The 13,761-nt window shown below is 43.8% G+C and overlaps 1 protein-coding gene across 1 annotated transcript in view; it reads right to left on the reverse strand.

Moving 5' to 3' along the window:
- Positions 1–13,761, reverse strand: part of COL5A2 (collagen type V alpha 2 chain) — a 182,321-nt gene that overhangs the window by 7,278 nt on the left and 161,282 nt on the right. The window contains exons 46-52 of the mRNA XM_083703922.1: positions 12,622–12,675; positions 10,851–10,958; positions 9,351–9,404; positions 7,716–7,823; positions 5,413–5,466; positions 4,147–4,254; positions 2,568–2,859 (exon numbers count right to left, since the gene is read on the reverse strand). Of these exons, the coding sequence (XP_083560048.1) occupies positions 2,568–2,859; positions 4,147–4,254; positions 5,413–5,466; positions 7,716–7,823; positions 9,351–9,404; positions 10,851–10,958; positions 12,622–12,675 (778 nt within the window). The remainder of the gene's footprint in view (positions 1–2,567; positions 2,860–4,146; positions 4,255–5,412; positions 5,467–7,715; positions 7,824–9,350; positions 9,405–10,850; positions 10,959–12,621; positions 12,676–13,761) is intronic.

A 13,761-nucleotide genomic window follows, 5' to 3' on the forward strand; every position in this document is an offset into this window, starting at 1 on the left:
ATCAAACAGGAAAGTTTAAAGTGGGACAAGGCAACAATTACTGGTCCAGGTTAGGTCCAGTGACTAGGTCATAATTATCACACACAGGTTTCTTCCAGCAAAAGTATACAATAGAGTAAACCAGTTTTGTAAGGCAACAAGCAAACATGTAGACATCTGGAAGTAAATCCCACTGAACAAAGTAGGACTCATTTCCAAGTAAGTATGCATAGAACCATACTACAATTCTTCTGGTTCAATATAATCTATTCAAGAATGAGTCATCCAGCAGCATGGTGGTAATGTAACAAATGAATATGGGACATCTTTAGAGAAGGGGTGGAAAGAGAATTCAACAGTCAGCGGAAGGAAGGGAGAAAGCTCCATATACAAAAACCTGAGAACAATTGAACTACTCCTCAAACACTCTATTCATGTTCAATCTCAGGACAGGTTAAATTGGTGTTTTATACCATGTTGCCGTTTTATTTTTATTATTAATTGAATTTATATACCGCCCTATACCTGGAGGTCTCAGGGCGGTTCACATAAAAAGATCACAGTACAGTGGTACCTCAGGTTAAGAACTTAATTCATTCTGGAGGTCCGTTCTTAACCTGAAACTGTTCTTAACCTGAAGTACCACTTTAGCTAATGGGGCCTCCCGCTGCTGCCGTGCCATTTCTGTTCTCATCCTGAGGTAAACTTCTTAATCTGAGGTACTGTTTCTGGGTTAGCAGAGTCTGTAACCTGAAGCATCTGTAACCTGAAGCGTCTGTAACCCAAGGCACCACTGTATATAAAATAAAAATAAAAGCAATAACCCAATAATAACCCCACACACACCAAAAAAGGGGCCACATTTTAAAAGGGTATGGGATGTTGATCAGATCAACCAAAGGCCTGGTTAAAAAGGAACATTTTTCCTGGCACCTAAAGGTGTATAATGAAGGCACCAGGCGAACTTCCCTAGGGAGAGCATTCCACAGATGGGGAGCCACTGCAGAGAAGGTCCCGTTCTCACATTGCCACCATCTGGACCTCTCGAAAAGGACCTCCAGACCTTTTCAGGTGATATTCAAATATGGATGCATAAAGTTTAATATTTATGGGCTTGGATCTCAATTTAGTCTCAAAGGTTCTTTCCACCCATGGAAGACTTTTGACTTTTGCAGCAACTTCCACTGTTCCAGAGGCTGCCACAGTCCAAGGGAACAGATTTTCATAGGGTTTGAAGGCTTGCAGTGGGAAAGAAGAATTGGTGAGAGTCACCTCTCCCCTCCCATCCGGCAGACCTCTCCCCTCCCATCCTGCAGTGGAAGGAAAGTCAGGAGCCAGGTCATTTTATCACATTTATTCATTCTTATAAGCTTATTCCACTCTGAAGACTCTAGGATAGAGCTTTCCAAACTGTGTGTTGTGAGACGTTACTGTGTCGGCTGCAGTGTGTAGGTGTGTCGCTGGAAAGGGGTTAGTTTACCTCCAGTTTGCCAGTAAAACGGAATTACTGTGTTGTGAAATGATGCATGTCTAAAAAGTATGCCACCAACATGAAAAGTTTGGAAAGCTCTGCTCTAGGAGGTTGCAAGAGATTTGGCCGAAATAATTTGTGTTGATAAGTTTAAGGGGAAACTGTTTTTCTTGGAAACTATATTAAATCACTCCAGCAGATATTGTAGAGGGTTTTTTTGTTTTTAGATGAAAAGATACGAAGCGAACTGCAATTTTTGCTCTTTTCATCTGCAATTCTTAGACATTCTTGTCTTATGGTCCATGATTCTGGCTTGCTTCCTCCCTACGGACCACCAAATTTTCTTATGTTATGGCTCCCATATGAAAGGCTAATTAAAACCCAGTTTCTTCTACACTCTGACACAGATGTACTGAACATGTAGGGTAAAGAGAAAGAGAATCAGCTGCTACATAGCAGATAGACATTGCTATGGTGGTGCTTCTAAGACCTAAGACCATTCAGTGCTGTGGCAGACTGCAGAAGTTTTAATTCTACATCAGTTGATGCATGCGACAGCTAGACTGGTGACTGGGAGCGGCCACCAAGACCATATAACACCAGTCTTGAAAGACCTACACTGGCTCCCAGTACATTTCCGAGCACAATTCAAAGGCGCTGACCTTTAAAGCCCTAAACGGCCTTGGTCCAGTATACCTGAAGGAACATCTCCACCCCATTGTTCTGCCCTGACACTGAGGTCCAGTGCCGAGGGCCTTCTGGTGGTTCCCTCACTGCGAGAAGCCAAGTTACAGGGAACCAGGCAGAGGGCCTTCTCAGTAGTGGCGCCAGCTCTGTGGAACGCCCTCCCACCAGATGTCAAAGAGAAAAACAACTGCCAGGCTTTTAGAAGACATCTGAAGGCAGCCCTGTTTAGGGATGCTTTTAATGTTTAATAGGTTATTGTATTTTAATATTCTGTTGGAAGCCGCCCAGAATGGCTGGGGAAACCCAGCCAGATGGGCGGGTTTTAAATAATAAATTATTATTATATTATTATTATATTTGCCTTCATCAACAGTGACTCTGACAGCCGACATACATACATACATACATACATAGACAAACATACACGTACCACTCTTCTTGGATGGATGACACAGCCTCAGGTCATCACAGGTGCGGGCTGGATGTTTCTTAGATCCATCAGGGCTACGCATTGTTTCAATCTGACTACTCAGCGACTTCAGTGTGGCATGGACTCCCGGGTCTGTTTTATTGTTGTCATCTGGGGCAGCTTCATCTTCTGTGAATTCCGGCAGTGGATCGTGCATCATATCGTCATAATGTCCCATGATGTCCCCAAGTGCAGCAGTGAGATGGCCTGGAGGACCAGGGGGACCTGGGGGACCTGGATCACCTGGTGGACCCTAAAGGTAAAAGTAGTGAGAGAGACCAGACTCCTGATGACTCAGTGGAACGCCTGGGGCACAAGCTATGAAGGGACAGCATTCTAGCTAAGTTGCTAAACAACACCTGGGTGCGTTGATCTGGCATGCCCAACTGCAATGGATTTGCGAGTAATGGAGGAGGGATGATTGCATTGTCCCAGCAAGAAAACACTACAGTTACAGCTGAGCAACAACTGGACAAATACTTTGACATGGGATGATGGTCTGAAGACTATCTAATCCTATGCAACATGGCCATGCTGCCTGGGGCGATGGAAGTTGTAGCCCCAAACGCCTGGAGAACAGCAGGTTGGGAAATACTGCTATACAATGTGCAGTGAATGCTTACCTGGGAATAAGTCCCATTAAACTCAAAGAGGCTTCCTTGATCAGGCATGGAGAAGATTATGCTGTCAATTAATGAACTCACTTTTCTGCCATAAGCACCCAAAGCAGTTTGTAACAAATCAATCTAATTTCATCTGGTGCTAATCAATCTAATTTCAACACAGTGCTGTTAAACACTGTTGAAATCGAGCTAATTTCCGTTTTTCTTTTTTTGACATAAATAAATAAGAATAAATAAATAAGAATAATGTGCACCCCACCACTCAGACCATTCCATTGTAACTATCCAACCTCCCAAAATTTCAACACCTCTTGCGATAGTTTGGCCCCTTTCCATTTTAACAGTACAAATTCTACAAACACCCTCCATATCTCCTCAGAATCATTTCTCCTGCTTATTCCCCATCTTACCTTAATGACCCATGTTAATTTATCATTACAGTGGTACCTCTGGTTACGTACTTAATTCGTTCCAGAGGTCCGTTCTTAACCTGAAATTGTTCTTAACCTGAAGCACCACTTTAGCTAATGGGGGCTCCCGCTGCCACTGCCACGCGATATCTGTTCTCATCCTGAAGCAAAGTTCTTAACCCAAGGTACTATTTCTGGGTTAGTGGAGTCTGTTACCTGAAGCATCTGTAACCTGAAGCGTATGTAACCCGAGGTACCACTGTAATAGCTATATCCCACAAAATCAATCTAATTTCAACACAGCGCATACTTTTTTTCGCTAATCTCCTCCTTTGGAAATTAAGTAGAGAGTCATTTCCCCTCCATAGCAACAAAATTCCCAATAGTAAAATTACTACCAATAGTTTTCTTACTTTTTGCACCAGTAATGGAGTAAATGCTGTATAAAACCCTAAACTGATACAGTCCCAGGCCGCCACCGCCATCCCTAAATTTCCCATTGTTTACCTCAGGTCCTGCTTCTCCCAAAGTTCCTCTTACACCAGGAGGTCCAACTGGCCCATGTGGTCCAGGATTTCCTTCTTTACCTGATGGCCCAACTGGACCTGGAGGACCCTGCATTGGGAAGGAATTTGCACATTAATCACCCACTTCAGCTGAAGAGTTATACTTTTGGCTTTTCCTCCATCTTATGTACCCTAACCTTATACTGTATGCAACATTAATGACTCGCATCAAACGTAACTGATCTGTAGAAAAGACTCTATAACCTGAAAATGGAGACACTGCACATACTTCTGTAATCCAAGAAAATCTTTAATAAAAAATATTTTTTTAAGAAAAAAAAGTATCTATGGACTCAGCTATACAGCTACAAATAAAACATTTTAAGTGTGTTTTAAGTGCAATATACAATTTGACACTTGATGGCAATGGCGAGCCTTATGGAAAATTCAATGCGAAAAAGCATTTTCAGAATTTTTTAATATATGTGTAGATTCCACCTCTGTATATTAAGGCACAGATACAGAGCTAAGGCACTGTTTAATTTGGCCTTGCATCTACTTTTTATTCTCCATTTCTTAAGTTTCATGTTGCATCATATTATATGGTTATTTTTGTTGCTAAAAAAGTCATGTTGAAAGCTGCCCTGGGGATTTTTTGTTATAGGGCAGCCTACAAATGCTATAAGTAAATAAATAACATCTAACCTGGCACCTAAGCAGGTAGGGCATGAATAACTGAGGGCAGAATCTGTCCCACTATCTGTGCTTTGTTCATATGCAAAAAATAATAATTAAAAAATGGAATTGTGTTTGCAAGGAACAGGGAGGCAGTGTAAGTGATGCAAGGAAGTAATGGGAAAATATTGTAAAGAGTGAACTGGGAAACATAACTAAGGATCATTAAAGATATGCAAATTAGCACACAAGGCATATACCATTTGTTCCGTGAATCCCATTCATCTATGTACACAAAAAAATCCAAACATTTCCATAACCTTGAGGGATAGAACCTTGTTATTTGGGATTGAAAATTGAGATCCTCTGCAAGCTAACTTTTTTTTTTTGACAAATCCAAGATTATCTTTGGAAAAGAATAGGACAAATAGCCTCAAGCAATAACCTTGCTTAACAAAAGTACATTGTAATCCCCATGCAAAGTTCATTTACTTTGAAATCAACAAAACACCATCTGCACAACAGCAAACTTTCAACGGGGGGGGGGGGATCTAATTGTTTCCATATTGTTTTTCAGATCTGGTGTACTCACTCTAGGGCCAAATGGACCTGGAATCCCAGAACTGCCTTGTTCACCAATAGGACCCTGCAGGGAAATAAAATGGGTGAGGCATTATTTAAAATAAACATTATGGTAGTGTTGTGAGTTTGGGTGTTAAGCTGTGTGCCCGACTCCTCTAATCCCTGGACCCTGCAAGTGTTAGAATTTAATCAAGGCTTAATTCTTGGAATAGCCAGGTTAGCCTCCTGGTGAGCTGGTAGCCTGGGTGATTCCCTTAAGCGGGAATTAAATTAAGGGGTTAAAACAGTAAATGAATGGAGCCCCCTCCCTCAACAGACTGAGACAGCTGGGGCTACAGTGATGTGAGTGGGAGGGAAAGCAGCAAGCTGGAGAGAGAGTCAGAAAAATGTTTGAGAGCAACATTTGATTTCTGCTTGAAACCTGCAGCTAGCTATGAGAGAGAGAAAAGACCCTTTGGGGGTGTTAATACTGTGAACCCCTCTATCACAGGCTCAGGCTGTATATGTAAGCAAATAAAGCATATATAATATCACCACAGTCTCTGCTGTGCCTCATTCCCAAAGGAAACACAAGCCCTGGGTTTGGGACTTTCATTTTCACTCGCTTTTAAAAGTGAATGGTTGTTTTGTTATAATCCGCCCTGGGACCTTATGGAAAAGAGCGAGTAAGAAATATTGGGTTTTCTCCAACTAAGTTATACTCAGAGTAGACACAGTGAAAAGAATGGGTTTAAGTTAGTCGTGTGCACAGATTTCAGTGGGTCTACACTTTGTTTGACTGAGTTTGGATACTGTTATGTACTGAAGTTCTCACCCTGGGCCAGCAGGGGGATACTGTAGATAGTTCAGGTCCACATATGCAAATAAGGGATCGAAAGTGACGTTCAGTGATTGGATAGTTACAGAAAGTTGTTACAGTTACGTTGTACTGGAGCTCTATATAAGCAGGCTGGCTGAAGCCTTCGGTTCAGTTCTGTTCCAGCTTACAATTAAAGAGCTGCTTTGGAGAAACTGCTGCATCGTCTGCTATGTCTACCCACTATTCAACAGATACAATCCCAAATAAATAAATAAATAAATAAATAAATAAATAAATAACGCAGTTCATCATAAGAGGATGCAAAAGCAAAATTGTCTGGTAAATGTTGCCTGTTGTGTTATATGCCCAAGCTTGCAAGTAGTCACTCATCTACTTTTCTGTGGCAAGTGCTTTCCAGGCAACTCGAAGAAGAAGAAGAAGAAGAAGAAGAAGAAGAAGAAGAAGAAGAAGAAGAAGAAGAAGATTTTGATGGGGTGATTGTAAACTAGAAGGGACTTGGTACTCATCTCTTTCAAGTTCTCGATATGGCAAACGATTTGCATTTTGGGGTTGAGGGCAGGCAGATAAGAAAGAAAAATGCGTTAGTACATTTCATTTGCAAGACACACAGAGGACCCTTTGGAGTGTGGGGATTCTGAAAAGCAAACAGAGCACACTGCCTACAAAAGGCTCCCTATTAACTGCAGTGAGGAAGGGGGAAAGCCTTCTGTCAAAAGTAATAGGAAGAGCATGCACAGTTGCTCCGTATATACAGTGGTACGCGTTATAAGAATTTTAAGGTCTTATACATATAATAAAGGTTCATAAATGTACCAACCAAGCACGTACATAGATCGGCAGAGGAAGACCGGCCTGAGACCATTTTGACTCCCAAACTGACCAAATGTTTTCTCTGCAAGGAGGGAGGGGGTCAGGGAGCCTTCCCATTGTCTCAGGAATTTAGTAATCACCATTTCAAAGGGTGACATACTAGCAGGAAAGGCAATCAGATAAGGCTTTATCAGATAACCCGACAGACATGAAAAACAACAACATTCCAATTTCTGTTGTAGACCGCCGTTTCTGTGGTGTATGTATGATGTTTGAGGGGGGTGGTCTTGGGTCACACCCCTTCTGTGATGTATGTATGATGTATGGAGGGGTGGTCTTGAGCTCCAGGGAAGGAAATTTAAAATGTCTATATACGGGCAGGCACACCTTTGTTCAGGGTCCTCCTCCTTTCCTGCGTGTGAGGGGAGCACCCTGTTGCAACAGATCAATAAAGATCAGACTTACTAGTTGCTTTGCTTCTCAATATTCTCTGGTTGGCCTCTGTTATTCTCTCATACCAATAGGGTACCTACGTAAGGACTCTATATGGGCTCTTGGATACCCCACAAGGGGAAAAGGGCAGATTTTGTTTATGACATACGCAAGTTCCAGATCAGAGATCATAGACCACAATGGAATCTTTGAATAAAAGTAAAGGCAAAAAAATATTGATAAAGACTCACAGGAGGTCCAGGGAGACCTTGAAGACCAGTGAAGCCTCGGTGACCCTTCTGTCCCCTGTCCCCTCGATCGCCGTTGTCCCCTTTGTCACCACGAGGACCTTGTGGACCCTAAAAGTAGGAAGGGGGGTAAAGTTAAGCATCATTCATGGATTTTAACTTGAAGGGTATTAAAAAGGTAAAGGGACCCCTGACCATTAGGTCCAGCTGTGACCGACTCTGGGGTTGTGGCGCTCATCTCGCTTTACTGGCCGAGGGAGCCGGCGTACAGCTTCCGGGTCATGTGGCCAGCATGACTAAGCCAATTCTGGCAAACCAGAGCAGCGCACAGAAACGGTGTTTACCTTCCTGCCAGAGCGGTACCTATTTATCTACTTGCACTTTGATGTGCTTTCGAACTGCTAGGTTGGCAGGAGCAGGGACCGAGCAACGGGAGCTCACCCCGTCACGGGGATTCGAACTGCCGACCTTCTGATTGGCAAGTCCTAGGCTCTGTGGTTTAACCCGCAGCGCTACCCGCGTCCCAAGGGTACTGTATGAGGCTTAACACTGATCTGACTATCTATAATTACAACACCCCATCTAACTCCCCTTTTGGAGGTAGGGTATCTCTGAATATCCTGTTTCTGGGCTTTCCATGGGCATCTGGTTGGACTCAATGCGCTACTGGTCTGATCAAGCAGGCTTTTCTTACATCCTTACATTTAACAGGGACACTGACCACGTGCTTAAATATCTCCCAGTGACGCAAAAGGTGTACAGTTAGATTGTTCCCAAAATAAGTATGAAAATTCTCCTAGGGCAATGATGCCATAGTTGCAATGTTTTCTTTCCCCCTCTCTTGCAAGTCTGCATAATAAAAAAACCTTACAGAATGGCCTTTTGTTCTCTTTATTAAGAAACAAAGATAATTTCTAGCTTCTGGTTAATTCTGTTCGCTCAGAACTTTGAAGGGAAGTACATTTAAGAACATTAGTCCGCTGGCTGCACTAGTCAAATGGTGGAACCAACCAAAAAGAAAGATTTTGCTACTGATTCAGCTTCCATAAGCTTGAATCCATCAGCTTCCTTAAGCTTATTCAACTAATAAATACAAGTACAAACCCTGTGTATACTTACTGAACTCACTTTTAAACTACAGTACAGTCGTACCTTTGATCTCAAATGCCTTGGCTCCTGAACAAATCAGCTCCTGAACAATCAAAATCCAGAAGTGAGTGTTCCGGTTTTCGAACGGTTTTCAGATGCTGAACATCTGGCACGGCTTCCTGCAGCCAATGAGAAGCCGCGCTTTGGTTTCTGAAAGTTTTGGAAGTCGAACGGACTTCCTAGAATGGATTCCGTTCGACTTCCAAGGTACGACTGTAAAAGCGTGAGCCATATCAAGGCAAATCCCAAATTGCTTGTACGGAGATTCAGTTCAAGAGTAATTTAGATTAATTTGAAATATTGCAATGGGTTGCTTGCATTAAGTTGGCTGAACTGAAATGCAATGTTATCCCTTTATTTATTTTTTAACAGCTGATTTGAAACTGACAGTAATTTTGGAAAACAACTAGAAAGAACTGGTCTGGTATTTTTTTCTGCCCTAAATTTAACTCATTTACAGTCAGTTAAAAGTACTCATGTAGGACATACAGGCAAACCTCGTTTTCCAGCACGACCAGAAGGGCCCATCGGACCTCGAGAGCCCTACAGGGAAATGAAAAGTGGTTTCATTAGTTTATTCATGATTGATGTCATTATTTTATCAACTTCATTACCATGTTTACAGTTCTTTTACATAGTATCTCTATGGTCACCAATGACACTTCATAACGGCAGGCACTATCTGAGAAGAAGAAGAAGAAGAAGAAGAAGAGGAGGAGGAGGAGGAGGAGGAGGGGGGAGGAGGAGTTTGGATTTGATATCCTGCTTTATCACTACCCTAAGGAGTCTCAAAGCAGCTAACAATCTCCTTTTCCCTTCCTCCCCCACAACAAAAACTCTGTGAAGTGAGTGAGGCTGAGAGACTTTAGAGAAGTGTGACTAGCCCAAGGTGGAGGAGCAGGGAATCAAACCCGGTACACCAGATTACGAGTCCACTGCTCTTAACCACTACACCACACTGCAACAGCAAGCCCACCCACCAAGAAAGAACAAGAGACATCTGTCTCCTCCAAGCATGACCAGGCCATATCCTTAGCCTCACAAGTGGCTGCTTTATAAGTGCTCAGTTCTAGGCTGCTGTATTGCCAACCAGGAAACTAGAGTCACATACTGTTGTTGGACTCCATCTGTCTCGAAAAACAATGGAGTGGACCTCCAGGGGTGAAGTCAAACTGCTGTGTTAGCAGCACCCAAGTGGCCTCTCTAGGACACAAGCCTGGGCAGTGTGTAAGGAGGTCCTGGGATGCTAAGATGACAGCCTCACTGATGTGGTCCAAAGGAAAGCAGAGCAATACATTTGGCATCAGTTTGTATGCAGGAGTTGCCGGAAGGATGCGTACAAGGCTCCATCCAACCATCTTTGGGGGTCTACTCCAGATTTCTGCACGGTTTACTCCTTAGCCTTTTTTCTCCTGAAGATATCCCACAAGGCAGTGGATATGGATTTTTCCTTGGGACTTACTCCTAAAGCAGGCATGGCCAAACTTGGCCCTCCAGCTGTTTTGGGACTCCAACTCCCATCATCCCTAGCTAACAGGACCAGTGGTCGGGGTAATGGGAACTGTAGTCCCCAAACAGCTGGAGGCCAAGTTTCCTAAAGCCTTTCTCCCAAATGAGTACAGTCACAAGGCAGCAGAAGTTTAGGATCAGAGTTTTCCTTCTCCTAAATGGGCTACCTTCCCAGGTTGATGGGCCCCATCGGCCCCTCACTTCCCTCTACAGCACATACAGAAACCACCTTCATGGCCATTGGACCCACTACTGCTCTCAATCCACTGGAGCCTGTCTTCACATGCAGCGGAAGTCCCTAACTCACCGAGGGTTTGAGACCCATCGGCTATCCTCACCTGGTTTAGCAACCAGTCGAAGCCGTTTCCCGTGGTGTGGCCGCTGTCCCACACTGACAGCCACAGGTGGGAACTGAGCACAACGTGGGGACCAAGGGTGGAGAAACTACATACGAAGACAAAAGGAAATGTCCATACTTACTGGTTCGCCCCTTAGTCCTGCATCCCCTGGAGACCCAACTGGCCCCGGAGTGCCTGGAGAACCCACAGAACCAGGAACGCCTGCAGGTCCAGGTTCGCCACGGTCACCCTGCAAGAAGAATTACAAATATTCTCTCGACTATATGTCACAAATTCATTCTCTGACTGCCAATCCTTACATAGCTAAAGCAGCACATAGGGCAGAGGTATTAGCAGGAAGACCAAAATAATTTTAGGGAACAATTCTAAGCAGGGGAGAAGGAATCCTCAAACAGCCCAGTGAGGAATGTGCCCATTCAATAGCCACAACAGCTACTTACTTTGGGTTCTAGCAAAGCAAACAATCTAATTTGTCAGCGCCTAAATGATATTGAGCATCAGAACAACTTGGCCACAATAAGGAAATTTTGCCCACGGTATGACTATTTTCCACTTTCCCATCTCGACTCTCTGGCACCCTATCTGTATAACCTAGCAATTCTAAAACATAGACCAGGCATAGGCAAACTTGGCCCTCCAGATGTTTTGGGACTACAACCCCCATCATCCCTAGCTAACAGGACCAGTGGTCAAGGATGATGGGAACTGTAGTCTCAAAACATCTGGAAGGCCGAGTCTGCCTATGCCTGACATAGACACACTTTTACCCTCACAAGATTGTATGTATTGCCCTGCTGTACTCGAGGGACGATTCCAACAGATTCCACACAAAAAAACGCTTATGTCCCTGTGGAGATGGCAATACCGAATCGGTGGCACATGCCCTTCTGGCTTGCATGCTTTATAATGACTTGAGGAATGAGATTATCACGCCTCTTTTATTGTCTATTCCATGTCGCCCAACCACTGCCACAGTGTCCTTGGCAGATCAAGATGAACAGGTGACAGCAAAGGTTGCAAGGTTTTTAGCTGGGCCAATCAGAATAAGGTCCACTATTTGACTGCTGCCTCAGGACCCGAAACTGTGTTTTATATAATCGACTTTTATTTCTGTTTTTGTATATTGCGTTGTTGTTTTGTTGGTATGGCCAATGGCTGACGCAAATAAAGATTCATTCATTCAAATTCAATAGCCATAGAATGATGAGTGTCTGTCTGGTGGGCTGGGGGAATTTTAAACCAGGAAGAAAGAGGAGTGTAAAGGAGTATCCTGGAAATAGACACTGCAGATTGGTTGGAAATCTGAACAAGATCATTTCACACTGCAACATCTTGTTGCATGCCCTTGCACGAATTGAATCAGCACTGAAACAACCAGCATGGCGAGACAGAAGATGGAATAGAGTCATTCTCTTCACTTCTAGTAGAAAATCTGCTTCTAAAACTGACAGCTCATATCCACATGGACAATATCAACACATCCATGCAGAAAGGTAGCTCAGCCACAAATATGAGCAATGAGGTTATCTTAATCATGAGATGCACCAACTATATTTGGCATAGTTTGTATGTAAATACGGCATGCATAAGTACTACCACTAACCTTCGGCAGTCCTGATACAACAAATAAAAGCTACTGGCAGCTTTTATATTCAAGTGAGACCAATGGTTTTGTGGTGACTTGTAGCTTCTAAAACATTGGGGACAATTTACTGGCCCTCACTGAAACTATGGTTAAGTTTGTTTTCTTGGCTTTCTTATTTGAAGCTCTTGAGCTTTGAAACTGGCTTTTATTGCAGCAGTTCAGAGTTCGGATTGTGATTTAACCCAAAGACATAGAAGACGCCAAAACTTACAACACAGCTCCATATAATATTGTGTACTATTCTTACCCTTTCTCCAACAGCTCCATCTCGTCCTGGGGTACCATCATTGCCAGCAGGCCCCTACATCAAAAAATAAAGTCAGGTGTTAGCAGTGGCATTGATTATGTCTTAAACAGTGCAGTGTGCATGGGACTTCCCTTGAACACAGTTTGGAAACTGCAACTGAAGTCAGGGCTGTCTTGAGCATATGCGGTGCCGAGGTGCAAAGATCCCCCCCCCCCGGTTGCCCAGTCCCAGGCACACAGGAGGGCGGAGCCGGCTGGCTGCCTCAGCGTCTCGCTGGCTTGGTAGTTCCTGAACTCACGGCACAGAGCCGCCCGCAGTAGAAGAGCCCACTGCGGCACTCCAACCGACAGGCGGGCTCTTCCCCGGACTCAACTCTCAGGCCCCGGACTCTCGGCCTGGCGCCCCTAAGAGCCAGGCGCCCGGGTGCCCCGCACCCCTAGCGCCTATGGGTAAGACGGCCCTGACTGAAGTACAAAATTTGCAGGCAGACACATACAAACTCAGCTGCGAGTATTTGCACTTTCAGAATATATTACCAAGGAGAAAAATTCACTATAATTCACTTCCCTCAAAACACTTTCCAGCTACTGTAACGACCTCAAAAACGACGCAGAAACCAGATCATAATACTGAGACAAGGCATTTCGATCAGGTCCGGAAGTTTTAAAACAACTACGTAAGCTCTCTGTCCATTTCTGAATCCAAATCAAGCTGCCAAGCATAACTAAGGCACTAAATGGCCTAGGTATCCCTCAGTTCCCCTACTCTCAAAATTTAGGTGGTTGAAGATCTCTGAAAGATTGTGTCCCCTCAACCTTGGAGCCTTCTTTCCAGGGAGGCATGTCTGCCACCAAGCCCAAAGGTTTTCCATCACCAGGCACTTAGTGCAGGCCTTTAAGCTATTGTATTTTTACAACCCTCTTGCCCCAGATGGTTGTTCTGCTCCTCTGCTTTTACCTTGATATTTTTAGGTATTACTGTTGTTTCAAATTATGCACCACTTGGCCTGAGGGGCTTTCAGCTAATTAAATTGTAAACATAAGCTTCTGTGAATTGGGACGCTTAATCAATGCAATTACTATGTCATACATGTACAGTGGGATTTTTCCCCCCTCAAGAAAAATAGGTACCAGAACGCAC

Source organism: Podarcis gaigeae, assembly GCF_964106915.1.
Source record: "Podarcis gaigeae genome assembly, chromosome: 1".
Classification (NCBI taxonomy): domain Eukaryota; kingdom Metazoa; phylum Chordata; class Lepidosauria; order Squamata; family Lacertidae; genus Podarcis; species Podarcis gaigeae.